This window comes from Brachypodium distachyon, chromosome 1 (genome assembly GCF_000005505.3).
Source record: "Brachypodium distachyon strain Bd21 chromosome 1, Brachypodium_distachyon_v3.0, whole genome shotgun sequence".
Lineage (NCBI taxonomy): Eukaryota > Viridiplantae > Streptophyta > Magnoliopsida > Poales > Poaceae > Brachypodium > Brachypodium distachyon.
The window spans coordinates 10,561,105-10,586,299 of record NC_016131.3 but is presented as its reverse complement, the minus strand read 5'-3'; the positions used below and the strand labels follow the sequence as shown (position 1 = coordinate 10,586,299).

The window sequence follows — 25,195 nt, the reverse complement described above, 5'->3', positions numbered from 1 at the left end:
TAATACCCTGAACAAAATAGCAGACAATAAAAGGATGGTATAATTCATGTTTAAAGCCACAAAATTGAAACTTGGCAACATGATATGGAGCATAAGAAACTGACATGGTATTGATAGATGAGCTTGATTGATGATTTTCCTTCTGACGGTTTTTGCTGCTTCATGGAGGTGGCACTTGCACGGTAAGGCCATGCCGAATGTATATTTTGGCAAAAACATCATGAAACCACGGCCAAGAGACGGCCAACCATATGGCACGCTCATGGACCAGATATGCGGTACAACCGTACAACGCCTGCCACAGCGAGGACAGAGGCTGCAAGGGCGTGGGCCAGAAACTGAACCTTGATCTCTAGTGTATCAAGCTAAGTACAGTAAAATTGTTACGACAATAGACATTTTTAGGGACAGAAACTGAGGCCTTCAGTAAGTTTATTCACAGTCAGTGTTTTACAAAACACAAATGGCAAGTCTTTTACAGAACTGCAGTAGTACAGATAAAAGGATTTTGTTAGCCTCTCGTCAATCTTTAATCGATGGTGTCGCAGAACTAAAATTAGCTGCAACTTTGAAGAGCCGTAGGTTGTCTAATTCGTTGCGCTCATATGACCAATTTATAAATAACTATAACATTACGACATGAACACTAAGAAAACTGAAGGTCCTATTCTAGTATTGGCACCCTGAATACACATTTATATCATCAAATTCCCAGATTGGTATAGAACCTGAAACTACTCTAATGATTCAAGCCCTTGCAGAACCTTGATCTCTAGTGTATCAAGCTAAGTACAGTAAAATCTAGAAATGAAAATCCCCATACCATAGCTATGTAATCGACCTGAAGAAAATGACAACTTTGCAATTAGAAAACTGAAAACCATCATCACACACTTTAGGAATCAGAGCAGAATCCTAATTCTGGTCTGCTATAAGTATCCCAGATTGGTATAGAATTCATCGGGAAAACAATAGCAAGGATTACCTCAACTAATTTGCCATGGACACAACGGTTCTTGTCAGAAAAGCACATGATAAAATTTACAAATATATCAGTATCTAAAATTGCAAGTAAGAGAGCGAGAAAACAACCATTATGACTAACGAGCAATCTTTTACACGAACAAGAGATCGGCACATTAGTTGAAGAAAAGAAGCTATAAGCCAATTAACGAGTAATATAACCAAAATCCTAAGATATATATAAATAATTCATGTGAAGCCATTGTGGTACAACAAGAATGATTTCGCTTCACAATCACCAGCTACTTGACATTCAGTTAAACAAAAATAAGCTACATCTTCTAGTAGGTTCTATACCTGTTATAGAAGTTGATTGTACATTCTGTTGCTGTGTTTTCATGCCTATTGATGCAACTCAAAAGCACATGCCACTAACAACAGAAGAACAGCTATGATATGGGTTCTAGGTTCAGTTTGCGACCTGTATCCTTCCTGATGTCTCTGGCTGCGGTTCTCCAGTTTCTCCATCTGCAGGATGACCAATGTTCTCGGCACCCTCATCATCGCTCTCCTCATCCTCTGAAGCAACACCGGCTTCTACGTTCTCCCCCTCATCTTCCTCATCCTCTTCATCATCGTACCCATCCTCATCTTCATCATTTTCCCCATCTGCACCATACTCATCCCCTATAGTTTGTTCGCCACGCATTGTCTTCCTCTCCTTTCCCTTAGCCTTCCCCGCTTCCTCCTTCCCCATATGCATCAAATGCAGGTACTGATACCTTACCCCCATTATTGGGTGCTTGATCATCAACATATGCCTCCGGTAGGCTTCCCGGAGCACCACCGTTTGTGTCCTCAGCTTATGCGACAAGTAGAAAATTCCTGGATGCCTCGCAATCACCTTCCTGAAACCCGGTGGTAGGCGTAGAGCCTCCCCAAGCTTGACCAAAACCTCCTTCTCCATCTTCTTCCCAACCGTCAGGCTGAGCACCTCATGCAGCACCGCCACGGTCCTCTTCTCCGTGATGTCACTCCTCGGAGCCAGGTGTGAACCGTCTTCATAGGGCGAGATGTACGGCAGCCTCTGCCACTCGTCTAGCCACTTGCGAACGTTCTTGTCGAGCTCAAACCCACGGGGAAACGAGAGCTGGAACGCAATAGGGTCGCCGACCTTGTACCCGCCGGTTCTCTGGGCGTAGGACTGCACGTCCGACACGGCGAGGTCCTTCCGGTAGCAGACGAGCTCGAGGAGGCGGCCGTCGCTGGAGAGCGCGAAGTAGTCCGGGTAGTGCGGGAGGAGCGAGCGTGGGAAATCGGAGGGGAGGCCGAGGTCGAGGCGGATGCGCGCGACGAGGTGGAGCGGGAGCGCGCGGGAGGGCGCGAGCATGAGGAGGCGTAGCAGGCGGTCGGCGGCGTCGGCGCGGGTGGAGTCAATGGCCTGCGCCTCGTCGAGGTGCAGCGCGGCGAGCCTGTGGGTCGGCGAGACGGCAACCGGGTGCGGCGAGAGCTCGAAGGCAGAGCCGTAGAGGCGGAGGAAGCGCAGCGGGCGGAAGGGGAACGGGATGGAGGAAGGCAGCGCGTGGAGCGGCACGGCGTGCGGCGGCGGCGCGGCGGTGAGGAGCGCGTCCTTGGTGAGGAGGAACGGCACCAGGTGGCGCTCCCGCTCCACGACGTGGTCGAGCGCGCGGTCCCGTCCCCACGGCACGCGGGCCTCGAGGAGCCCCCGCACCGGGACGTAGAGCGCCGCCGGCCGCCTGGGCAGGAGAGGCATTTCTCTTCTCGGAGAGGGGAGGGTTCGGTTCGGTTGGGGTTTAGTTTTTGGTTGGGGGAAAATGCGGCGGCGGAGAGTCAGTCAAGGGTTCAACTTCATCAATGGCGAGACGCGCGGATCGGACGGATGTGCCGTTTTTAGCCGCATAGTGGTGGGTTGGGCTGCCGTGAGTTTCGGCCCATTCGCTTGTGACCGGCGAACAAAAGGTTTGCCGGTTTTGACTGATCTGATCTGGTGCAGCGAGGGAGCGATTTGGAGGGTTCGCATTTCTTGCCATCAATAATATTTTTGCTCCGTGATTCCATTGCAGATTGGGTTCTTACGAATTGGGTTTCTTTGTCCACTGCAGACTGCAGTTGCCTGTTAATTGTGTAGCTGCATTTGACGACGTACGCTTCCGCGAGGCAGATTGTTGTGCATGTAGGAGATCGAGGAGAGACCGCGCGCGCGCTAGAATGATCACCCAACGGCGTCCTTCCCAGCGGAGCAGCTAGCATGTTCGGCTTGGGCCGCTCCAAGACGAAATTCATCGACGGCGGCAAGAAGAAGTTCGTAAGGTACGGTGGTGCACCAAACCTGTGCTGCAAACAAGGAGATGGAAGGGAAATTGACGTCCGTTTGTTGTGTTTTGCGTGGTAGCTTAGGCTTGAGGAGCAGGAGGTGAGCGCGATGAGCAGCATGTCGTACCCCCCGGCGTCCACCGGCACCACGGCGACCCGGCGGTCGGCGTTCCACATCGACTACGGCGCGTCCCGCCGTCGCCTGGCGATGCAGCCGGAGGCGCTGGCCCGCGGCGTGATCACGCAGGGGTCGGCGCAGCTCCGCACGCTGGGGCGGTCCATCCGCACGGGCGCGGCCATGGCGGCCGTGTTCCAGGAGGACCTGAAGAACACCTCCCGCAAGATCTTCGACCCGCAGGACCGGATGCTGGTGCGCCTCAACCGCAGCTTCCTCATCTCCTGCATCCTGTCCATCGCCATCGACCCGCTCTTCTTCTACACGCCCAGGATCACCGACAGCATGCACGGCATCAACATCTGCATCGGCATCGACCGCGAGCTCGCCGTCTTCACCGCCGTCTTCCGCTCCGTGGTGGACCTCTTCTTCGTGGCGCGGATCGTGCTGCAGTTCCGGACGGCATTCATCGCGCCCTCCTCCAGGGTGTTCGGCCGCGGCGAGCTCGTCATCGACACCATGGAGATCGCCAAGCGCTACTTCCGCCGTTTCTTCATCGCCGACGTGCTCTCCATCGTCCCGCTGCCGCAGCTGGTCGTCTGGCTCTTCACCAAGCGGGTCAGAGGCACCGCCGTGCTGGCCACCAAGGACAACCTCGTCTTGGTCATCCTTCTCCAGTACGTGCCGCGCCTGGCCCGGATATACCCTCTCTCCACGGAGCTCAAGCGGACCAGCGGCGTCTTCGCGGAGACGGCACTCGCTGGCGCCGCCTACTACCTCCTGTGGTACATGCTCGCCAGCCATGTACGCATGCATCTTGGATCGCGCGATTCTTCCATTACCCTTGTTACTAAAACAGAGTTCCACATTACAACTAGTACAATTCAAGCTGACCGATATATCGACGACGTGGATGCAGATCGTGGGTGCATTCTGGTACATGCTGTCGATCGAGCGGCTGAGCGACTGCTGGAGGAACGCGTGCGACGAGTTCCTGGGGTGCAACAGGATCTACATGTACTGCGGCAGGAATCTGGAGGAGAAGGAAGACCCTGGGTTCCAAGAGTGGATCACCATCACCAGGCAGGTGATCAACGAGACCTGCGAGCCCCAGAAGGACGGCGAGATGCCCTTCAACTACGGGATCTATTCCTCCGCCGTCCAGTCCAACGTCATCGGCTCTCTCGACGTCACCTCCAAGATACTCTTTTGCCTCTGGTGGGGGCTCGCCAACCTGAGGTACGTACAGTAGTATGATGAGATACAAAAAATCAAGCTAGCAGATTTGCGATCTCTAATTAATTTGATTGGTCGGTCAGCACGCTCGGCCAAGGGCTCAAGACAACCATCTACACCGGGGAGGCGCTCTTCTCCATAACGCTCGCCACGTTTGGCCTCATCCTCATGGCCATGCTCATCGGAAACATTCAGACGTACCTTCAGTCCCTGACGGTCCGGCTGGAGGAGATGCGGGTGAAGCGCCGTGACTCGGAGCAGTGGATGCACCACCGGCTGCTGCCGCAGGAGCTGCGGGAGCGGGTCCGGCGCTACGACCAGTACAAGTGGATCAACACCCGGGGCGTGGACGAGGAGGTGCTCATCCAGAACCTCCCCAAGGACCTCCGCCGCGACATCAAGCGACACCTCTGCCTGGGCCTCGTCCGGAGGGTGCCGCTCTTCGCCAACATGGACGAGCGCCTCCTGGACGCCATCTGCGAGCGGCTCAAGCCCAGCCTCTACACGGAGAAGACGCACATCATCCGGGAGGGGGACCCCGTGGACCAGATGCTCTTCATCATCCGTGGCCTCCTCGAGAGCATCACCACGGACGGGGGCCGGAGCGGGTTCTACAACCGCAGCCTGCTCCAGGAGGGCGCCTTCTGCGGCGAGGAGCTGCTCACCTGGGCGCTCGACCCGAAATCCGGGGTCAGCCTGCCGTCCTCCACGCGCACCGTCATGGCGCTCTCCGAGGTCGAGTCCTTCGCGCTGCACGCCGAGGAGCTCAAGTTCGTGGCCGGCCAGTTCCGGCGGATGCACAGCAAGCAGGTGCAGCACACCTTCCGGTTCTACTCGCAGCAGTGGCGGACGTGGGCGGCCACCTACATCCAGGCCGCCTGGCGACGGCACCTCAAGCGGAAGGCGGCCGAGCTGCGGCGGAGGGAGGAGGAAGAAGAGGAAGGACGGTCCAACAGCTTCAAGACCACCATACTGGTGTCGCGGTTCGCGGCCAACGCGTTGCGTGGCGTGCATCGGCAGCGGTCCAGGAAGGCCGAGGATGGGGAGATCATGATCCATGTCCCCGTCCCCAAGCCGCGCGAGCCCGACTTTGGTATTGATGACTGATCATTTCACTCACTAGACTAGCTGTACGATCCATTGTATACCGATCCGTTAAACATACCTGAACCTAGCCGATCGACTGGCCGTGATTAATAGAGGTCCATTGATATATTTGTACGTGCAAATAGTTCAATTTTCGGTTCAGTTTGTCAGAAAAAAAACCGGATAAAACATGCAGCACGGTGTCTTTACCGTGCAAGATTTTTCTACAGTTATGAATCATGGTCACGTGACTTAGCTTCACGTGTCCGTGTGCTGCCCCGTTAGATCAAGAAACCAGCTTCCATCGGCAACTGGCTAACTCGCCCCAGAGAGCACACTAGGCCCAAGGAACCAGAAGCTTTCGATTTTTCTTTGGAATTCTCGGTCCAACAAAAGATGTCTCAATTTTGATTAAATTTGAATGCATTTATACACTAAGTAATGTCTAAATACATTCAAAATTTGATAAACTTGAGACATCTTTTGTTTGACGGAGGAAGTATTTTTTTTCTTTTTTATACAAACAGTACTCATTTTGTTCCATAATTTTTGTCTCAAATTTGATAAAAATGGATGTATCTATTCTTAAAAAGTGTCTAGATACATGTAATATTTCGACTAGAATTATGAAACGGAGAAAATATTTTATTTAATCTTTTATATCTTTACTTCTATATAATAGATAGATTTGTGGAAGTCATTATCCAGAGTAATATTGTTTGTTGATTGCATTTCAAGCACTTGTTATGGATTGGAGGGAGTGCCTTTTTTCACTTTCTTGCATCCGCTAGTAATGTGTGTTTAACTGTGGTACACCATGAATAATCTCTCAGTTCACCAAACACTAGTAGTAGCTAACTTACTTAAGTTGCTAAAAGAGGCAAGTAAATTAGGGTGACAAATGGGTAGGCATTCATTTGATAGAGACCCTAATTTAGGTTGTTTTTGCAGCAATGCTACTACTACTCCGTAGTGCTCAGCAATCAGCATGGAGTTACTAGAGTAACTGCATCCCTCGTCCGTTGAATCCAATCTCCAAAATTCAGATCCTCGTTAATTTGTCGATATGCAGCGAGTCACGGGCATTTACAATCATCATTAAAGGCAAGATTTAAAAAAAAATCATTTGCTCTACGTATTTAAGAACGTAGTGCCGAAAACAGAGTGTAGCCAAATCCAGTAGGAGTGTAGGACACGATACGACAGGTCGCTTTGAATTCATGAGTGGCAAAAATAGTACTCCGACATTTCTATCTGAGAGCTATATCCAACCACCACGATCCTTGCTGGTGACAGCAGTAGTACGTCAGTACGTGTCGCCACAACACAAGGAAATTATTGTTTTTCTTTATCGGAATTGCTTGGGCTCAGTCGCCTGGGATTTCGTTTTTCTCAGTCGATGAGTTCGCAAGCGCTGGATGGTCTTTTGAGATTCGTGATGGTGCAGCCGAAACAAGGTAAGGATTGGAGCCTAGAAATAGCTAGAGGGAGCTACCTAATACATCGACGGAAAAAACTTTGTTCTCAGTCGACTGATTGCTAGGCCGTCCCTTTCTTTATTGATAGGACAAGGAAATTATTGTTGACAATAAGCTACAGAGAGAAATGGGGCAGGAGGTTAGTGTGACGACGATGAAAGCCACGCGATGGCATCGGCGAAGCACCTCTGGAACGCCTCCATGCCGGCCGGCGGCAAGGAAATGCCCACCTCCATGCCCACGCAGCTGCGTCCCTCCGCCACCGCCATGGCCCCAGTCCTCGCCACGGACACGATCTCCACCTTCGCCGGCCGGCCGAACCCAAAGTCGACGTCGTACACGCGGAACCTCGGCGACCCTGCCACAGACAGCACGCCGCGCGCTCCCACCTCTTTGATCCGCTCCACCAGCGTTTCCCACTCCGGCGACGCCACCGCTTTCTCGACGCCCGCCGCGATCGCCGCGCAAGCCGCCAGTAACCCTCCCGCACCGCCCGAGGCGAGTTCCTTCTTGGGCGCGGCGCCGATGCCCGGGCCGATGCAGTTGCCGAAGTAGGCCGCTGGGACAGGCGGCTTCATCCACTTCCGGTGATCGACGGGGACGATGAAGTAGGCTGGTTCTATGCCACCGCCGGCGCTATCTGTGGCTTGGGCTCGGCAGTAGCAGGACCAGATGAAGCCCAAGGCGGCGACCAGCGTGGAGCACCCCGGCGGCGGCGTCTGTCCACGCCGCACGGCCTCACCGGCGACCGCGTCCTTGACGCCCTGCAGGTGCTCGATGGAAAGTGTGAATGTGGCGAGGACCTGGTCGGGGGACATCTTGACGAACTCTATCTCGTCGGTGCTCAGCAAGTTTCTGGCGTAGTGGTCGTAGAGGCCTTGGGGCTCCGCGATGAGCGTCCGGTCGATGACAGGAGGCTGCCGGAAGACGAAGGACTCGTCGTCCGCTCCGGGTCCGGCGCAGGCGGCCGCCCAGGCGTGGAGGAAGCTGGTGGAGCCCGCGCCGTCGCAGGCGGCGTGGTGCACGGTGACGCCGAGCGCGAGGCCTGGGCGGTCGCTGCGCAGCAGGACGGTGGCCTGCACAGCGAGAAGCGCCGCGCCACCTTCTGTGGGCTGCAGGGGCGGGACGAGATGGGCGAGCTCGCTGACCTTCCTAGGGCGGTGGTCGGACGCGAGGTCGCTGAGGTCGGCGTCGTACTCGGCGAGCGTGAAGGCGACGCCGTCCCCGGGCTGGTACAGGATGTGGTGGCGGGCGGTGGTGGCCGTGCCCGTGGCGATGCGGAGGCGGCCGGCGAGAGGGAAGAAGAGGCGGAGAGCCGTGGAGAGGGAGTCCTTGAGTCTGGAGATGAGGCCGGTGTCGGGGCTGGACTGGAAGAAGAAGACGCGCTCCACGGGCGGGGAATGGATCCACTGCATGTCGAGGTAGGTGAGCGGGAGGGAGCAGGGAGGCAGCGGGGGTGCTGCGGGTGTGACGACAGCGGTGTCGAGGACACGGAGACGGAGGCCGCCGCCGGCGCTGGGAGAGCAGAAAGACGTATCCTCTCCCTCTGCCATTGCTCTGTTTGTTGCTGCTGTTACTTGGGATCAGGGAACTGGATAACTGATGAGGGGACGATGGAAGGAAAGGGTATGAGAAGATGAACATGTGGTTTGGTGAATCTTGGTCTTATTACCATCATACTCCCGTGAGTCCCGTCACTGTCTATTGTCTATCGTTGTGGAGTAGTTGATCAGATGAAATCCCCCGGATACCCTTGAAATCTAATCCAGTGTCTTTATTAGTTGGCCGAAACTGAATATCCTGGGACCTGGGAAGTTCTCAAATGAGGTAATAACATCCGTAGCACGAGAACTTGAACCGAGCATTTTCATATAATAACTTATAAAATAAGGTCAAATGGTCCAAAACTCGTTTAGACGGGTGATTAGTGCACGGTTCAGTTCGAATTAGCCACCTGGTTGTTTAGGCTGTTTGCATTTTTTCATTTTAGCCCTTAAGATCGAAATACAGTTTCTTTCTCATCCCCAAGCAATGCAAGGCGGATGGAAATGTCCATGTTTTCTTCCTATTTTTCATTTCAGACCATACCTCTTCATATATCGAAATCATCTCCTTTTTTCCTATTTGTGGCGCTGGTTCGTCTTCTCAGGTAACCCTTCACCTTGAGCTCCACGGTGGTGACACAAATCCGAGTAAACTTCTTCGATCACCGTTGCCCACTCCTCGCCGCTGACCGTTTTGCGGCTGAGACTACCACCTTCGTGAGTAGCCCGTCAGCTCGACCTAGGCTCACCAATGTCGACCATGATGTCACCCTATCCCTCGCCGTCCTCTACCTCGCCGCGTAGGGAATTCATCGATTTAGAGTTAAGCCGCGGGGAAACGAGTGTTTTTCTTTTGTAAAAAAAACAAGCCCTTGGCGTGCGAATTTGCCATGCTGCAAGATATGTGGCGGTTCCGGAGCATACCTGACCAAAAGTGAATCCACGGTAAAAATTTTGGATCAACTGGACCCATTTTTCAAATCCTTGTATGAAAAATGCTCGCATACACCTCAAGTTTTTGTACTGTGGGTGTTATTACCTTGTAATCGACCGTGCACGGGAGCCACCCGGCTATGCTGGTGGTGGCAATGCTGCTATCCCTCGTAATCATATAGCCATTGCTAGCTGTGATATAGACGCTGACTCGTAGATCTTAAACTACCACTTTGAAGAGATGTTCTCCTTTGCAAAGGCAGGTATTCATTTTCTTTTGACGAGTCTATGGGGTGTAAAGCCGATTGTTACGGTGTCAAAAGTTGAGAACAATTGCTTTTTTCGCTCAAAATAGTAACATCCCTTGATCTGTTAAAAAAAACATCCCTAGTACACATTGTAATTCTCCTTACAAGAAAGATGTCTTAATACTTTGTCTTTGGTCATCTTTTCTTGTTACCCGCCTTATCCAGTGAGGTTGACCTTGCACACGACATGTCTGCTTAGAGTGCCATGCATCTGATCCGCCATTGGAGCTTGGCGATGCCCTCACGTACACCTCGTGCTTCAAGTGACCTCGGGCTTCTCTGCTACTTCTGCACGTACCGGTTGTTAGCTTTTCCGTTGCCCGTCCTTCTCCTTTTCGTTGCTCTGTACTTTCATTGCTTTGTACGCTGTGCGTCGTTCCCTGCTCTCTCCTGCAGGTCTTAATTTTTAGCTTGCCAACATTGTGCATCCTCTTGACTCCTCTTCGTCACCGTTCACACATTGATGATTGGACTGTAGTAATGTTCTTAGCGTTCGATATGGCCCATGTAACTTAAAAATAATTCTAATATTCTATCTTCTGGCGTGATGATACTTATTTATATTAGAACTATGATTACAAATCCACCTTTTCCTCCCTTCAAAATGGGAAACATACACATATATTTTATATACGCATCTGCTAGATAGTTATAACATAGTACAAATCTGAGAGTGCCTATTTTTTAGCGGATTTACAAATAGTTATTTCTCAGTTGATAATTATACCCACCCGATTAAGATGGTCTTGTCCTTTGTACTTGCATGAATGTTACGCGAATCTCAGTGATCGGATCAAACGTAGCTAATATGGACTTAGAAATCGTTATTTCTCGTTCACCTTCGGAATAGCAAAAACTTACAAATATCCCTAAAAAAAACCTTAAAACTCACAATGCTAGTCTTTTAGCACGTCATTTTTAAGCATTTTGCTAACGTGAGACCTTTTAATGATGAAACTGTCTCTTATGCTAGCGATCGTCTCTTCACGCAAACCAACACAAAGTCATTAACTCTCTCACACACTCACAAAGCTATTAAATAACTGCTACTGTAGATATCATCTTAACAGACAATGTATTGGAGATATTGTTTCTTAACATTTATTGTGGGATAAAAGACTGCACCTAATGAACGATGCATTGGGAGTGGCCTTAATTGTGTCGACAAGGATACCGACCATCCGCATCATAGAATTATACTCAGATATAAACGACGTACTATGTCTATTAAGGATGATCAGGAGTCCACGAGAGGAAAAACAACCGAAGAATTACGGTAGACACATAACTCATCTTTACTATTCCTTAATTTGCAGTTGCGTCCGTGGTAGGCTTGTACGTCGTCCCACCCCACCCCACCCCGCGATGGCTCCCGCAGTCCTGCACCCTCCGCACGGTAAAAAAAAGAAAAGAAAAACGCCTGCTGCTCACGCCCTCCTCCTCAGCAGTAATCTGCTTCCCCTGCGAGCGTCGTCGCCGCCCTCCTCCCCTGCGCGTCCGCCGGCCAAGATCTCCTTCCCCTGCGCGCGCCCTCCAAGCCCGCGACCTCCGCCACCTCCCGGCACGTGCTCGGCGCCGCCAGGCCCCTCCGAGCCCCGATCCAATCGTCCACCCAGGAATCCCCTCATCGCTCCATCTGCTCCTCCCGCGCCGCCACCATCTCGCGGGGCCCTGCCGCCGAGTGCTCCCGATGCTCGATGAGGGCGTCCCCTCCAGTCGCAGCTGTCGCCGGAGCGGAAGGTGAGACCAGGGAGGAAGTGTTCTCTCTCTCGCCTCGCTTCAGCAGAACGCGGCGGGAGACCGGCCAGAAGAGGCGGCATGCGGCGGGCGACCTCCTCGCGGCGGCAGGACGCTGCTGCGGGCCTCCCCTCGCCGGTAACACCGGGCTTTGCGATCCCCCGTTCCCAATTCCCTGCAACTTCACTGCTGCGCCGCGCTCCCCCGCCAAGGGTGTTATTACTTAATTATTCACATCTTCATCTTTTGTAGACTTTTTATGGCTTGGTTGCAGCTGTCTCATCGTGTTTTGATGATCCTCGGGATGAGAAAAATCTAGGACTGGCCTGTAGGAAGGATGGATGCAAATCTTGTGATGATCGCAAAGGTTGCCGCTGTGTGCAATGATGCCAATGTGTCACATTCTTGAAACCAGTATGTCTCCACCGGAATGCCGACTGCGGCAGCTTTAAAGATAAGAATTGGTATAGTTGTGTTATTCTTAGTTTTCTAAATGTTATGGTATTTCAATTTCAAGACTATGGTGCTAACTTGATCCAGAACTTAAACATGTTCCAATCGTGTTGTAAACAGTGTAGATAACAGCGATTGCTATTCAGCTTGTGTCAGTCCAAATTTAGACAATAATATTGATGTTCTAACACTATTGTTGGTTTCTTGTAGGTCCTGGTTGATATATTAGGTAAGCAAAGGCTGAACCTAATCTAACTTACTATTTAACCTCTACCTCGACATGGACTAGGCAATGCATGGTAACCTTAATAATTTGGAGTGGAGCTCACATATTTCTTAGCTTGTGAGAATTCTATTTGCGCTTCTCTTTCCCTCCACTTGCAGGTTGGCTGATGCAGGATTACAAGAATGGTGTTTTGAGTTGTTCATATGTATGCTACATTGCTAATTAAGGCTAGAATAGAGTTAGGGTATGTTTGGTTCTGCTTTGCTTTTGGAGAAAACTGCTTTGCTTTTCCTGCTGTGGAAAAGCAGGAAGCGTGTTTGGTTAGGACAACTGCTTTTGCTTTTGTAATTATCTGAAGACTGTTTATATGCGAATTGATCGTAAATTTATGATCTTTGCATTGATTGGGACGACGAAGAAAAAATTAATTTGATTGTAATTATTGTTTACATAAGAAATAAAGACATTCGTTCTATAGTATAACACAAAATATATATGGTTCACGTGATAATGTATGCCATGGACATAACTAAACTACCTCTCTCTCGCAGCAAACAAAGCATTGGCGATCCTATCACGAATGATGTTCATGGTAACCACGCCAGGTCCCTCGGGAACGACATATCCGTTCTCTCCCTCTGGACCGTCATCCCCTTGTGTCGTTCCAACCTCGGCCCCTTCAGGCATGTACTCTTCATCTGCATCACAGCTATCGAATTCCACATCGGACAACTTGCTATCACAAATGAAATTGTGCAAGGCAATGCAAGCTAGAATGATCGTTGTTTGTGCTCGAGGCTTGAAACTTGGCATAGATTTTAATATGCGCCACTTTTGCTTCAGAACCGCAAATGAACGCTCAATGACATTGCGAAGGGATGCGTGCAAGAATCGATGTCATCATCTTTCTCTACCTCCATAATATAATCATCTCCAGAATCATCAGAAGATAAATCCACAGGACATGCTGCAGTAACCCCAGTGACATGTGCATTAGAAAACAAGATGTCCAAATCATGCAGTTGATTGGGATCACGTTTCCTGAACCTCACATGGTTGCACTTGATTCCTTTTTCTGGATTGTTGCATTTCTATAATTCAAGAATATGAGCAAGTTAACTAGTCCATACGGATTAGCATGGTTTGTGCAGAAAACATAAAAATGCAACTATTCTTACCCGAAGACGCTCATCCCACCATTTCTTTTGATGCATCAACAGTATTCGTTGCATCAATCCATCCTAGACCAGTAGCGGCATTTTTCAGCTCCATAAACCATGTATAGGACTTTTTCATGTTGTCCCATTTGTTCTTAAATTGTGTCTTGGTTAGTTTCTTTCCGTTTTTGCAGCAAATTTATCGTCAAGATTCTTTCAACCTTTGTTGTTCAAATAGGTAGTAGGCATATTTCCAGCAAGTACCTCCTCCTTGCAAGTATCAACAAAATGTTTGACATTTGCCTCATCCCAAACTGCCTTCTCACCCATACTTCAATAAAAAAGTTTGGGACAAACATTACTTCAGTGACAATGCAACAATCTGTACCAGCACAATCTCATAATTGTACACCTTTAATTGCTAGAAATTAGAAATGAAGAAGGGACACAGAGAGGGATCAGACGGGATGAGACGTACATGAGGATCGGAGGGGCGGTGGCGGCGTTTGCAAGTCGGGGCCGGGCGGGCCGGGGCGGGCGGCCGGGGTCGAGCGGTGCGCGAAGCCACCGTAGGAGACCGCCGCCGGTGGAGAGGCCGCCGGAGCTAGGGTTCCTCCTGGCCAGTCAGAGGAAGAGCTCGATGGGAGACCCTGACATGTTAGCGACTTGTTTATCGTTTGGTTCGGGAGAGAAAGAAAATGAATCGTTTTTCACTTATGGGTGGCAAAGGTGGGTAAATAACTCCAAGTTGGCAAGGAAAAGCAACCAAAAGTACCTCTGGACCTACTTTGAGAATTGTACTACGAAAAGCAGATTGCTTTTTTACTTTTTGCTGTGGAAAATAACCCTTTGGTTAGCTTTTTCTGCTTTTCGGAAGCAAAAGTAGAAAAGCACCCTAACCAAACGCATCCTTAGTCTTGATGCACATGTCAGTTTTCCAAACAACTCAACAACCAGAAAAAGGTTATGTCTTTGATGCGCAGGTCATATATAAATCCTACATGCTGGCATTTTAAGACTGAATACATTAGATTGATTTTCCTCTTCAAAAAAGGAGATGTTATATTGCATTCTATTTAAAGCACACTTCAGTGGAGCTGGAGCTGGAGCTGGAGCTGTACATGGTTGTTGATGAGGTATTTAATCTTACATGGGACACCTTGTGGCCCTCTTTTGAAATTGACACCATGTTTGCAGGTGATACTGATTATCTTTTGGTCACAGATGTCATAAGCAAAAATGTTACACAGATGTCATAAAAAACATTTGAGTGTATTTTATATTTCCAATTAAGGTTCAGTGTGGGGGATTGTGATGATGAGGATTGTCGTGGTTCCATCATTTTGACTTTTCCTTATATTAAGTAATACAAGATGATATGTTCTTGAGACAACAAAGTATATTATGTTCTAATTATGGAGTTTGGATTTGATGGGGACAAAAGTCAGCAGCTATGCAGTACTTGGTATAGGTATTTTCTTCTTCTCAATCGTTTTGCATTTGTTGAGATTCACATGTACTTAAGCTAAGGTGTTTTGATGATGTTCTGTAGCACAGACAACCGAGGTAAATAATTCTGCCTGCGTATGTAGAGTATGTCAAGGTATCAAAGGAAATAGTGACAATGAGGTATGCGGCTTCCTTAAAAAACTAGCATGGTTTTACACCATTTTACTTAACTTTAGTTTTTTGTGCATCTCAAATTACATGGTCTTTTAAACTACCATTTGGGTTTATCTAGTACCAATTCCATTGCTTCAGTTGCTTTACAACTATTCGTCTTTTGATTTTTTTTCCTATTTCTCGATAGGATAATCTCCGAAGAGTAGTCATGGCTTCTATATACATGTATGTACACTTTGAAATTCTGCATGGTATTTTACACGTAATTTAAGACTGGCTCCAAACAATTTATAGCACAACTATTTGTTTGACTTAAATAACAATCCATTAACCAACTAACTAGATTTTAGATAATTAACAAGTAAATACTATAAAATACAATACACATGATATTAGATGAAAGTGAGGAAGCAGAGAGAGAGAGAGAGAGAGAGAGAGAATTGCAGCAGGCGTGACAACGCACGGGCTAGGATCTGGCAGCGGGCCGAACAGGATCTGATCTGAGATGCACAGGATCTGGAGGGGCAGGGCGGCGGAGACGGGGACTGCCGGCAGCAGTGCATACAGCCGCAAACCCTAGCTTTGGGTGGAGTTGCGAGTCAAGACTCGGACGAGCAGCGGCAGCTCTGAGGGGAGGCATGGCTCGATGCTGGCGCAACGTGTCGGGAGAGGTGGCACGAGGAAGAAACGGGTCCAGGACGACGAGGCAAAAACGGTTCGATGAAAGGTGTTGACGAAGAGGAGGGCTGACGAGCCGGAGCAGGGGTGGAAATACAATGAATATTGGTGGTGTTGTGGTGCCAAAGCAATGGGGTCATGCTCACCCATCGTCGTAGTGCGGCTTCGTGATACCTGTGATCACCTTTCAAAGTGGTCATGGCGACCATCGTGCGGTGCCCGTTAAAAAGACCGTGGCAACGCACTAGTCAAGTTCTAAACCCGCACTTATCCCCATTGTGTTTTTACACAAGCCACAAAATGACCATCTTGTTAGAAAGTTTTCAAGACATGTATGACTTCATCCGGTTGCACATTTTTATAACCCTAAAAAGTACCGTTCCCCTATGGAAAGGATGAATACGATCTCAAGATGTTGCGTTTCGTCCTTTTACGTTTTTCAAGGGTTTCCGGCCCACTTTCCATCTTTACTAAATGAGGCCGCCGGCCCACACAGCATTATCCAAGCTCCAAACCGACCTCCGACTGCGCCCCCAATATATTCCGAACCAGATCGGCGAAACTTCCCCAATTCCTCACTTCTTCCTTCCGCCTCCGCCCCTCCCCATCTCTCCTCTCTCCCTCTGCAGAGGTGGTGAGGCGACACACTCATACCACCGGGCTCCACTAGGGTTGCCGTTGCCATGGAGGACGACGAGTACGAGGAGGGGATGGAGATGGAGATGGGAGGTCACCAGCAGCTCCACCACCGGGGGTACGGAGCTGACGAGGAGGTTGACGGGGGATACGGCGGCGGCGGGGACGGGGTGGATATGGAGGACGAGGATGCTGAGGGTGAGGAGGCGCGGGATGAGGAGGAGATCACACAGGAGGACGCCTGGGCCGTCATCTCCGCCTACTTCGAGGAGAAGGGCCTCGTGCGCCAGCAACTCGACTCCTTCGATGAGTTCATTCAGAACACCATGCAGGAGATCGTCGACGAATCCGCGGACATCGAGATCCGGCCCGAGTCGCAGCACAATCCCGGCCGACAGGCCGAGTTTGCCGAGGTTGCCCTCCCGACTGTAGCAAATATATGGCATAACTTTTGCTGATTGCTGCACTTTGAATCGGGTGGTTAGGGTTTGGCAAGCTTGGTATATTTCCACGGTGATAGGCGGGTCTTAGGATGTGCTGCTGTTCGTTTTGTTGACCTGTGATGGTTTTGCGAGTATTCAGCTGCTTGCTGAGGTTTATGCTTGGCCCCCGAGAATTTTGACACTGATATAGCAACTAAAAACGCTGATGGTTGTAGGTTGGATTTGATTTTGAAGGTGGAATTGTTTGGTGTCTTGTTGAGATTAGAGTTGTGTTGAAGTACTCTTTGCGTGGAGGTGCTGAGTGCTTGAATTTCAGAGGGTGGCACCAGGAATGATTAGATTAGAAGAGTTCTTCAGGCCTTGTTTTGTGACTTTAGATTCAATTCATTGACTTGCTAATGATAGCTGGAGGAAGCAGAGTTTAGTGTCTGGTGTATGTCTCAGGGTTTTGACTGTCAAGATGACTTCTGTTATTTGTTTGTTTGGAGATTGTATACAATGATTTGCAAATGATGTCAAGTGTAAATTGATGAACATACTGTGAAATAAATAAACAATTGAAAGCTTAACCTTAATGTTTTCAGCATTGTCAGTGTAATTACTGTGGTTATAACAGAGCACCCACAGAGTAGACAATTACATAAATAAATATGTTCATGGCAAACTGGCAGGACCAATTGAAGTTGTGACACACTGGTAAAGAAGCATAGCTGGTTTGAGATATATTTCACAGACAAAATGCTACCAGTAAAATATAAACATATTTGTGCTAAAGCATACACTGAAATAGAGTTGGGTAAATAATTTTTCTAATAAATGTGAGACCTACTAGTGTTTTTTGTCTAGCCATTATTTTGCAAGGGCTTATAGTACCGAAATGGTCAGCTTATGCTAAAAAAGTAACAATGGCTGTCATATTGAGGTGAGTGCAGTTAAGGCTGGACTCGTGGATCAGAAGATGCTTGCTCTGTAAGTGATTGAACCCTTTATGAAACCTGGAAAACACAAAATTGAATTTTGTCAGGTGACTGAACAGCTCGGAATCCCCTAAAAAAGTCATAAATATTAATCTCTTCTAAGGTTTTAGCGTCATAGGTGAAAAATACCTACTAAAAGATGGAGAACGATCTCCCCTTTAAGTTCTGAAGAGGAAATGGTATTTCTGGCTGCATGATCAGGATCCTCCTTTGTTGTTGTCTTGTTGAGCTATAAGCCTCATGTAAGCACACCTCACATCTCTCAAATGAAATGCCAACCATGCTATAGATGTATTTGTGTTATTTAACAAGGAAATACATTCATAGTTCCTTCTGTGAGTTTATGGGAATTCTGAATGTTGCTGCTGCTATGATGTGCACCGCTGTTGATGCATCTCAGTCCAAACTGACTTCTGTTATTATAATTGTCTTTGAGATGTGACTTATGATTGTATTTTTTTCATCCATAGACACTCCACAAGATCAGCTTTGGTCAAATCTATCTGAGCAAACCAATGATGACTGAAGCTGATGGAGAGACAGCTACCTTATTCCCCAAATCAGCAAGGCTCAGGAACCTGACATACTCAGCACCACTTTATGTTGATGTATCATATAGAGTTGTAAAGAAAGGACATGACTGTGAAGAAGTTACAGAAACTATGGAGTATCCAAAAGTCTTCATTGGGAAGGTGTTGTTGCTAACTAGTTAATATATGTGCTATTAGTATCAGCTCTTTGTATAGTTCTATTCTCAACTGTTTTTCCTCCCGCAGGTTCCAATCATGTTGCGTTCTAGTTACTGCACACTATTTCAACAATCTGAAAAGGACCTCACAGAACTTGGAGAGTGCCCTTATGACCAAGGAGGATATTTTGTAATCAATGGTAGTGAAAAGGTTCTCATTGCCCAGGAAAAGATGAGCACCAATCATGTCTATGTGTTTAAGAAGCGGCAACCAAATAAGTTTGCATATGTGGCTGAAGTCCGTTCTATGGCAGAGAACCAGAATAGACCTGCTAGTAGCATGTTCGTTCGAATGCTTTCTCGTGCCGGTGCGAAAGGGGTCAGTAACTTGCTGAAGCTGAAAAATATTTTATTTCGTCAAACAAGCATGTGACTGTATAGTTGCTTTCTTAATGTAGCATACATGTGGGAGGTACAGTGTGTCAAACTAATGTATCTTGACACTGTTAAGGGTTTCTTATGCTGCAGGGCTCATCTGGTCAATATATCCGCGCTACATTGCCGTACATTCGTGCAGATATTCCCATCATCATTGTGTTTCGGGCATTAGGATTTGTTGCTGACAAAGATATACTGGAGCACATATGTTACGATTTCTCTGATACACAAATGATGGAATTGCTACGCCCATCTTTGGAGGAAGCTTTTGTCATTCAAAATCAACAGGTAAATTTCTTTAGCTATTTGAGCAGTGGAACTAAATTGTTCCTTTGCTACTTAAATTTGAGTCATGTACCTGAATTATCTTCTTAAGCGAATTATCAAATGGAACTTACATAGTTATCGGGTTGCTTTTTTCTTTGAGGATAGTTGCTAGAATTTTTTTCTATACCTGTAGGTTGCTCTGGACTACATTGGAAAGCGTGGTGCTACAGTTGGTGTAACTCGAGAAAAAAGAATCAAGTGCGTTAGGCAAAGAGAACTCTATGTTTGTTAGAAGATTAAATTATATATTTTTTATTCCTCACCTCTTTTACTTCTGCAGGTATGCCAAAGAGATACTTCAAAAGGAGATGTTGCCCCATGTTGGTGTCGGCGAATTCTGTGAAACTAAAAAGGCATACTACTTTGGGTATGTGTTCTAAATTGATGGTTAGGGCCTGTTTGGTAGAGCGGTATTTCTCAGTAAAATTTTGTTGTTTTTGAACTAATATACCGAAACTTCATCGCGAAATACCACTCTCCCAAACGGCCCATTGGTCTGTTGTCAATCAACAAAATTGCATGCTGATATGCTGTAGCTTGGTTGAAAGCAAGGTCAGCTAATTTCCTATCCCTCATTCTGCAGGTATATTATTCACCGCCTATTGATGTGCGCTCTTGGTCGAAGAGCTGAGGATGACAGAGATCATTACGGTAACAAAAGGCTCGACCTTGCAGGTCCATTGCTTGGAGGACTGTTCAGAATGGTTTGTTGCAATATGACAGCAAATTTATATGGTGTTTGTTTCTTTTTTTTTTGTTGGGACCTTAACTTTTTTCTTTTTTCCTTGCTATACAGCTTTTCAGGAAATTGACAAGGGATGTGAGATCATATGTTCAGAAGGTTTCTGCCCTATCTAAATTGTCAAGCTCTATTTCTTTTACTTAGTCCTGGTAATTATTAAGTGCTATTCTTTGTTGAACTCAGTGTGTTGATAATGGAAAGGATGTTAATTTGCAATTTGCCATCAAAGCGAAAACTATTACTAGTGGATTGAAGTATTCCCTGGCTACTGGAAACTGGGGACAGGCTAACCAAGCTGGTACAAGAGCCGGTGTTTCTCAGGTGTGTACTTTTTTGTATTACTTCACACTTATGCTTACTTCTCCTGCTTGGTTTAGTGACAGATGTTCTAATATGTTCTTTGTAATATTTCCTCTTCTTGTGGCACCAAGGTGCTTAATCGCCTTACCTATGCTTCTACATTATCACATCTGCGGAGGTTGAACTCTCCCATTGGGCGTGAAGGTTGACATAACTCTTTTTTTTTTCATACATTACTTTCTTCTTGAGACTTTATTTTAAGCATTGTGGTGATCTTAATATACATTGATTATATTATTGATAGGGAAATTGGCAAAACCTCGCCAATTGCATAATTCTCATTGGGGAATGATGTGTCCTGCTGAAACACCTGAAGGACAAGTGAGTTATTGGCACTCTTAATTCTTCTGTTTGAAGGAGTTGGTCATTTGTTTTACGCTCCATACACCTTGTATTCAGGCCTGTGGTTTGGTTAAAAATCTTGCCTTGATGGTATATATCACTGTTGGTTCTGCCGCAAATCCTATTTTGGAATTTTTGGAAGAGTGGGGCACAGAAAATTTCGAGGTTTGTTTTATTCCTTTGCCAGTTTATCAGCATGCATTTTGATTTTGTTCACCATATGAAATCACTGGGTTAAGATTTTGGTGGAGTTTGCCAGTTACAATGGCAACTGACTTGGTCCTGTATTCGGTTTTAACAGGAAATATCACCAGCAGTCATTCCTCAAGCTGCTAAAATATTTGTCAATGGATGTTGGGTTGGAATTCATAGGAACCCTGACCTATTGGTGAAGACACTTCGGCGTTTAAGAAGACAGGTCTGCTCCCTGCTTCTCCTGTCTAATTTTTTGAAGTATCACGCCAAATGCTGCTGGCAGTATGGAGAAATGGATATGTGTTTTGAAAAACATGTATTATCCATGTAATAATGTGTATATATCATAGATTGAGAGCATTCTTTTTAATAAAACTGATGTCATTTTGGTCTCCTTTCATATGTATTCCAAACTTCGTTTGATATCTGTTACTCCCTCCGTTCCTAAATACTTGTCGTGGTTTTAGTGCAAATTTGCACTATTTAGGAACGGAGGGAATATTATTCAATTTCAATATCATTTTTGGCAGTAAGCTAAATACATATACATCTTAAATGTCTAGTATAGAACTGGTTATAAGAGGTTAAGAATGACATTTATTTGTGTATGCGATTTTCAATGACAGTCTCAGAATTACATGCTGAATGCTATCAATTTTCAGATTGATGTCAACACTGAAGTTGGAGTGGTGCGTGATATTCGTCTTAAAGAACTTCGACTCTACACGGACTATGGGCGTTGCAGTCGTCCACTGTTTATTGTTGATGGCCAGAGGCTTCTCATTAAGAAGAAACATATCCGAGCATTGCAGCAGAGGGTCTGATATTGTCTATTCTATACTGGTTTTATTCTAATTTAGATTGGCATGCACATATTTGTTCTCATATACTGGTATTATTCTACTTTTTGGTTATCCAGGAGACTCCTGACGAAGGTTGGCATGACTTGGTTGCCAAAGGATTTATAGAGTACATAGATACAGAAGAGGAAGAGACTACTATGATTTCTATGACTATAAATGTAAGTTGGTTCTGTTGCATTGTTGTATGCCTGAGCATTTGTGGGGTGACCAGGGTGGCATTCCTTTCAATGTGAATTTGCCCTTCTCTTTGTGTTCCTCTGTCGAAAGGCTTTTCCTTACTCATCCTAGATCCATGTTCTACCAATAATGCCCATAAATGAATTTTTTTAGGACCTTGTTAGTGCAAGAAATAATCCACAGGAGGCGTATTCTGAGACTTACACGCATTGTGAGATTCACCCTTCACTGATTCTTGGTGTGTGTGCGTCGATTATTCCTTTTCCTGACCACAATCAGGTGACACATCCCCTTAAGCAATGTTGTGTACCACACTTTTTTTTAAGGACATGTCTAATTCATTCCTTTGATTGCAGTCACCTCGTAATACATATCAGTCTGCTATGGGAAAGCAAGCCATGGGAATATATGTTACCAATTATCAGTTAAGAATGGTGAGTGTCCATTTTCTCCCTATCTTGTTTTCTGTGGGTCTAAGTTTGAACCTTCAATGCCTACCATTTGGATTCAGGATACATTGGCGTATGTTCTGTACTACCCTCAGAAGCCTCTTGTTACTACTCGTGCTATGGAGCATTTGCACTTCAGGCAGTTACCTGCTGGCATTGTAAGTGATCAATCTTAACAGGAGAGTACCTTAGTTTGCTCTTTGTTCTTACTTCAATCTTTTTTATGCAAATCACTAATGTGTTGCTTTGTTGATTTGTGAAGAATGCAATTGTTGCTATTGCATGCTACTCTGGATATAACCAAGAAGATTCGGTTATCATGAATCAATCTTCAATAGACCGTGGATTTTTCAGATCGCTATTTTTCCGCTCTTACAGGTAAAGCTGCCATTTGAACAAATTGTACAAGCTATGTCACTACTCATTACTCAAATGCTTACAGTCTAATCATTAACTTATGCAGAGATGAGGAAAAGAAGATGGGAACTCTCGTCAAAGAGGAATTTGGTCGTCCAAATAGGGAGAACACTATGGTGATGTTTTCAAGAGTCCATCGCAGATTTTCTCTATGCGGTTCTCGGGGGCTAACATTCTTGTAATGTTTCCTTGTAGGGAATGCGCCATGGGTCCTACGATAAACTAGATGATGATGGACTTGCACCTCCAGTGAGTAGAAAACTTCTTTACTGTAGGCTTATCTTTATCACAGTACAGTACTGTTGATTCCCTATTGTATAAATAATTCATGTATCAGGGAACAAGGGTTTCTGGGGAAGATGTCATTATTGGGAAGACATCTCCTATTCCACAAGATGACGCTCAAGGGCAAGCTACTAGATACTCGAAGCGTGATCATAGTACTTCTCTGCGTCACAGTGAAAGTGGGATGGTGGATCAGGTTTGTTGTTTTTGGCTTTTGACCATTGCTGTTGATGTTTCTATATGCCGGTTTGAAACGAACAGCTCCCGAGTATGATGTTTGTTTTGCAGGTTCTTTTAACAACAAATGCTGATGGTTTAAGATTTGTCAAGGTTAGAATGCGATCTGTTCGCATACCACAAATTGGAGATAAGTTCAGCAGTAGGCATGGTCAGAAAGGAACTGTTGGAATGACTTACACACAAGAGGACATGCCATGGACAATCGAAGGCATCACGCCTGATATCATTGTGAATCCACATGCTATTCCGTCCCGTATGACTATTGGTCAACTGATCGAGTGTATTATGGGTAAAGTTGCAGCTCACATGGGAAAGGAAGGAGATGCAACTCCTTTCACTGATGTTACTGTGAGTAATCTTCTGGAGACTAGTCATTATTGATTTATTTTCTAATTATTCTAAAAAGTTAGTTCTATTTTATTTGCTGAGAATAATAATAATAAGTGTGGTCTTACAACTGTGATTGTAACTTATCTTCTATTTTTTTTGCTTCTGCTTCAGGTTGATAACATCAGTAAAGCACTTCACAAATGTGGATATCAGATGCGTGGATTTGAGACCATGTACAACGGTCACACTGGTAGAAAATTGACTGCTATGATTTTCCTAGGTCCCACTTATTACCAGCGGCTCAAGCACATGGTGGATGACAAAATTCACTCTAGAGGTCGTGGTCCTGTCCAGATACTGACCAGGCAGCCAGCAGAGGGGCGCTCACGTGATGGTGGTCTTCGTTTTGGAGAAATGGAGCGGGATTGCATGATTGCTCATGGTGCTGCATTTTTCTTGAAGGAAAGATTATTCGACCAGAGTGATGCTTACAGAGTACATGTATGTGAAAAGTGTGGACTCATTGCGATTGCTAATCTCAAGAAGAATTCCTTTGAATGCAGAGGCTGCAAGAACAAGACAGACATTGTCCAGGTAATTGAAACATCATGTGGCTCTGATCTACTGTTTTGCCTATGTGATCTTAAGCTATTTGCATGCTTTTGCTTGTCTGTTTCCTACAGGTACATATCCCATACGCTTGTAAACTCCTCTTCCAGGAGCTCATGGCTATGGCCATTGCTCCCAGGATGCTCACCCATGATATCAAGTCTGGGAAGGATCAGAAAAAACGCTGAGCTTGATTGTTTGTATTCGGGGTGTGCCTAACTGGAGCTATTTGCCATGTAGTCATTTGGATTTTCCCTCGATACCCTATTGCGGGACTACTGTAGTATGTGTGCGATTGTTCTGATTTGTACTTCGGTTCTGATGCACTACTATGGAATGTGCATTTTCGGAGGGATGTCCTTCTGATGCCTGTTCTGACTAAATCAAAACGCAAGCCATGAAGTGACATAGGTTCTTGTACATTAGGAATTCATTAACAGGACAAGTAAACTGCCCGTCTGTGATGATCCCGTTATCTGGAGACATCATTTTCTTCCAGTTTTGGCTTTCTTGACTCAAAAAATGCTTGTATTAATCAGTGATGTTCGATGCATTTATTACGTTGACCTTCTACGAAACAACAATTACTAGCAAATTCATATGGGATAAGCTGCGGAGAGCTCCTCTGAAGGGCAGTCTTTTTTAAGGGAATCCTTGGTCTTGGTTAATCTTCTGGTTTTAGCACTCTTAGAGTACCTTAAGCAGGTTTTCGAAAACTAGTTTTAGGGATATGAAATTTTTTTTAAGGAAAATTTAAGTTCTTCAGCAGGTTCCGTAAACTGCATCTCTAGGTGATTATTTTTTTA

General features: G+C 46.5%; 4 protein-coding genes across 4 annotated transcripts; 2 read left to right on the top strand and 2 right to left on the bottom strand.

The window, feature by feature from the left end:
* Window positions 1-1,143: 1,143 nt before the first annotated feature.
* LOC100845361 (protein WHAT'S THIS FACTOR 1 homolog) lies at window positions 1,144-2,815 on the bottom strand. The gene has a single exon (XM_003561840.4). The coding sequence runs from the start codon at window positions 2,735-2,737 to the stop codon at window positions 1,433-1,435; it is 1,305 nt and encodes a 434-aa protein (XP_003561888.1). The 5' UTR covers window positions 2,738-2,815; the 3' UTR covers window positions 1,144-1,432.
* A 675-nt stretch (window positions 2,816-3,490) lies between these two features.
* Window positions 3,491-5,861, top strand: LOC100824851 (putative cyclic nucleotide-gated ion channel 9). Its single transcript, XM_024457816.1, has 3 exons — window positions 3,491-4,216; window positions 4,332-4,651; window positions 4,732-5,861. The coding sequence occupies exons 1-3, from the start codon at window positions 3,506-3,508 to the stop codon at window positions 5,753-5,755; spliced, it is 2,055 nt and encodes a 684-aa protein (XP_024313584.1). The 5' UTR covers window positions 3,491-3,505; the 3' UTR covers window positions 5,756-5,861.
* Window positions 5,862-7,198: 1,337 nt separating this feature from the next.
* Window positions 7,199-8,894, bottom strand: LOC100824542 (phenolic glucoside malonyltransferase 2). Its single transcript, XM_003559590.4, has one exon. The coding sequence runs from the start codon at window positions 8,763-8,765 to the stop codon at window positions 7,353-7,355; it is 1,413 nt and encodes a 470-aa protein (XP_003559638.1). The 5' UTR covers window positions 8,766-8,894; the 3' UTR covers window positions 7,199-7,352.
* A 7,539-nt stretch (window positions 8,895-16,433) lies between these two features.
* LOC100838357 (DNA-directed RNA polymerase II subunit RPB2) lies at window positions 16,434-24,967 on the top strand. Its single transcript, XM_003561825.4, has 25 exons — window positions 16,434-16,920; window positions 18,398-18,619; window positions 18,704-18,994; window positions 19,144-19,341; window positions 19,514-19,578; window positions 19,661-19,747; window positions 19,964-20,084; window positions 20,177-20,221; window positions 20,306-20,443; window positions 20,554-20,626; window positions 20,727-20,803; window positions 20,882-20,989; window positions 21,126-21,242; window positions 21,682-21,837; window positions 21,939-22,040; window positions 22,213-22,338; window positions 22,416-22,493; window positions 22,571-22,666; window positions 22,771-22,886; window positions 22,972-23,041; window positions 23,121-23,174; window positions 23,263-23,406; window positions 23,499-23,798; window positions 23,952-24,374; window positions 24,464-24,967. The coding sequence occupies exons 1-25, from the start codon at window positions 16,555-16,557 to the stop codon at window positions 24,575-24,577; spliced, it is 3,687 nt and encodes a 1,228-aa protein (XP_003561873.1). The 5' UTR covers window positions 16,434-16,554; the 3' UTR covers window positions 24,578-24,967.
* The last annotated feature ends 228 nt before the right edge of the window (window positions 24,968-25,195 follow it).

What these genes read in the sequence shown, in the direction of transcription:
- LOC100845361 (XM_003561840.4), bottom strand. Translation starts at nt 2,737, where the DNA reads ATGCCTCTCCTGCCCAGGCGGCCGGCGGCGCTCTACGTCCCGGTGCGG.
- LOC100824851 (XM_024457816.1), top strand. Translation starts at nt 3,506, where the DNA reads ATGCAGCCGGAGGCGCTGGCCCGCGGCGTGATCACGCAGGGGTCGGCG. An exon ending in GGTACATGCTCGCCAGCCAT is followed by an intron (nt 4,217 to 4,331) that starts GTACGCATGCAT and finishes ACGTGGATGCAG; the next exon opens with ATCGTGGGTGCATTCTGGTA. An exon ending in TGGGGGCTCGCCAACCTGAG is followed by an intron (nt 4,652 to 4,731) that starts GTACGTACAGTA and finishes TTGGTCGGTCAG; the next exon opens with CACGCTCGGCCAAGGGCTCA.
- LOC100824542 (XM_003559590.4), bottom strand. Translation starts at nt 8,765, where the DNA reads ATGGCAGAGGGAGAGGATACGTCTTTCTGCTCTCCCAGCGCCGGCGGC.
- LOC100838357 (XM_003561825.4), top strand. Translation starts at nt 16,555, where the DNA reads ATGGAGGACGACGAGTACGAGGAGGGGATGGAGATGGAGATGGGAGGT. An exon ending in CAAAAGTCTTCATTGGGAAG is followed by an intron (nt 18,620 to 18,703) that starts GTGTTGTTGCTA and finishes TTCCTCCCGCAG; the next exon opens with GTTCCAATCATGTTGCGTTC. An exon ending in CTATTTTTCCGCTCTTACAG is followed by an intron (nt 22,887 to 22,971) that starts GTAAAGCTGCCA and finishes TAACTTATGCAG; the next exon opens with AGATGAGGAAAAGAAGATGG.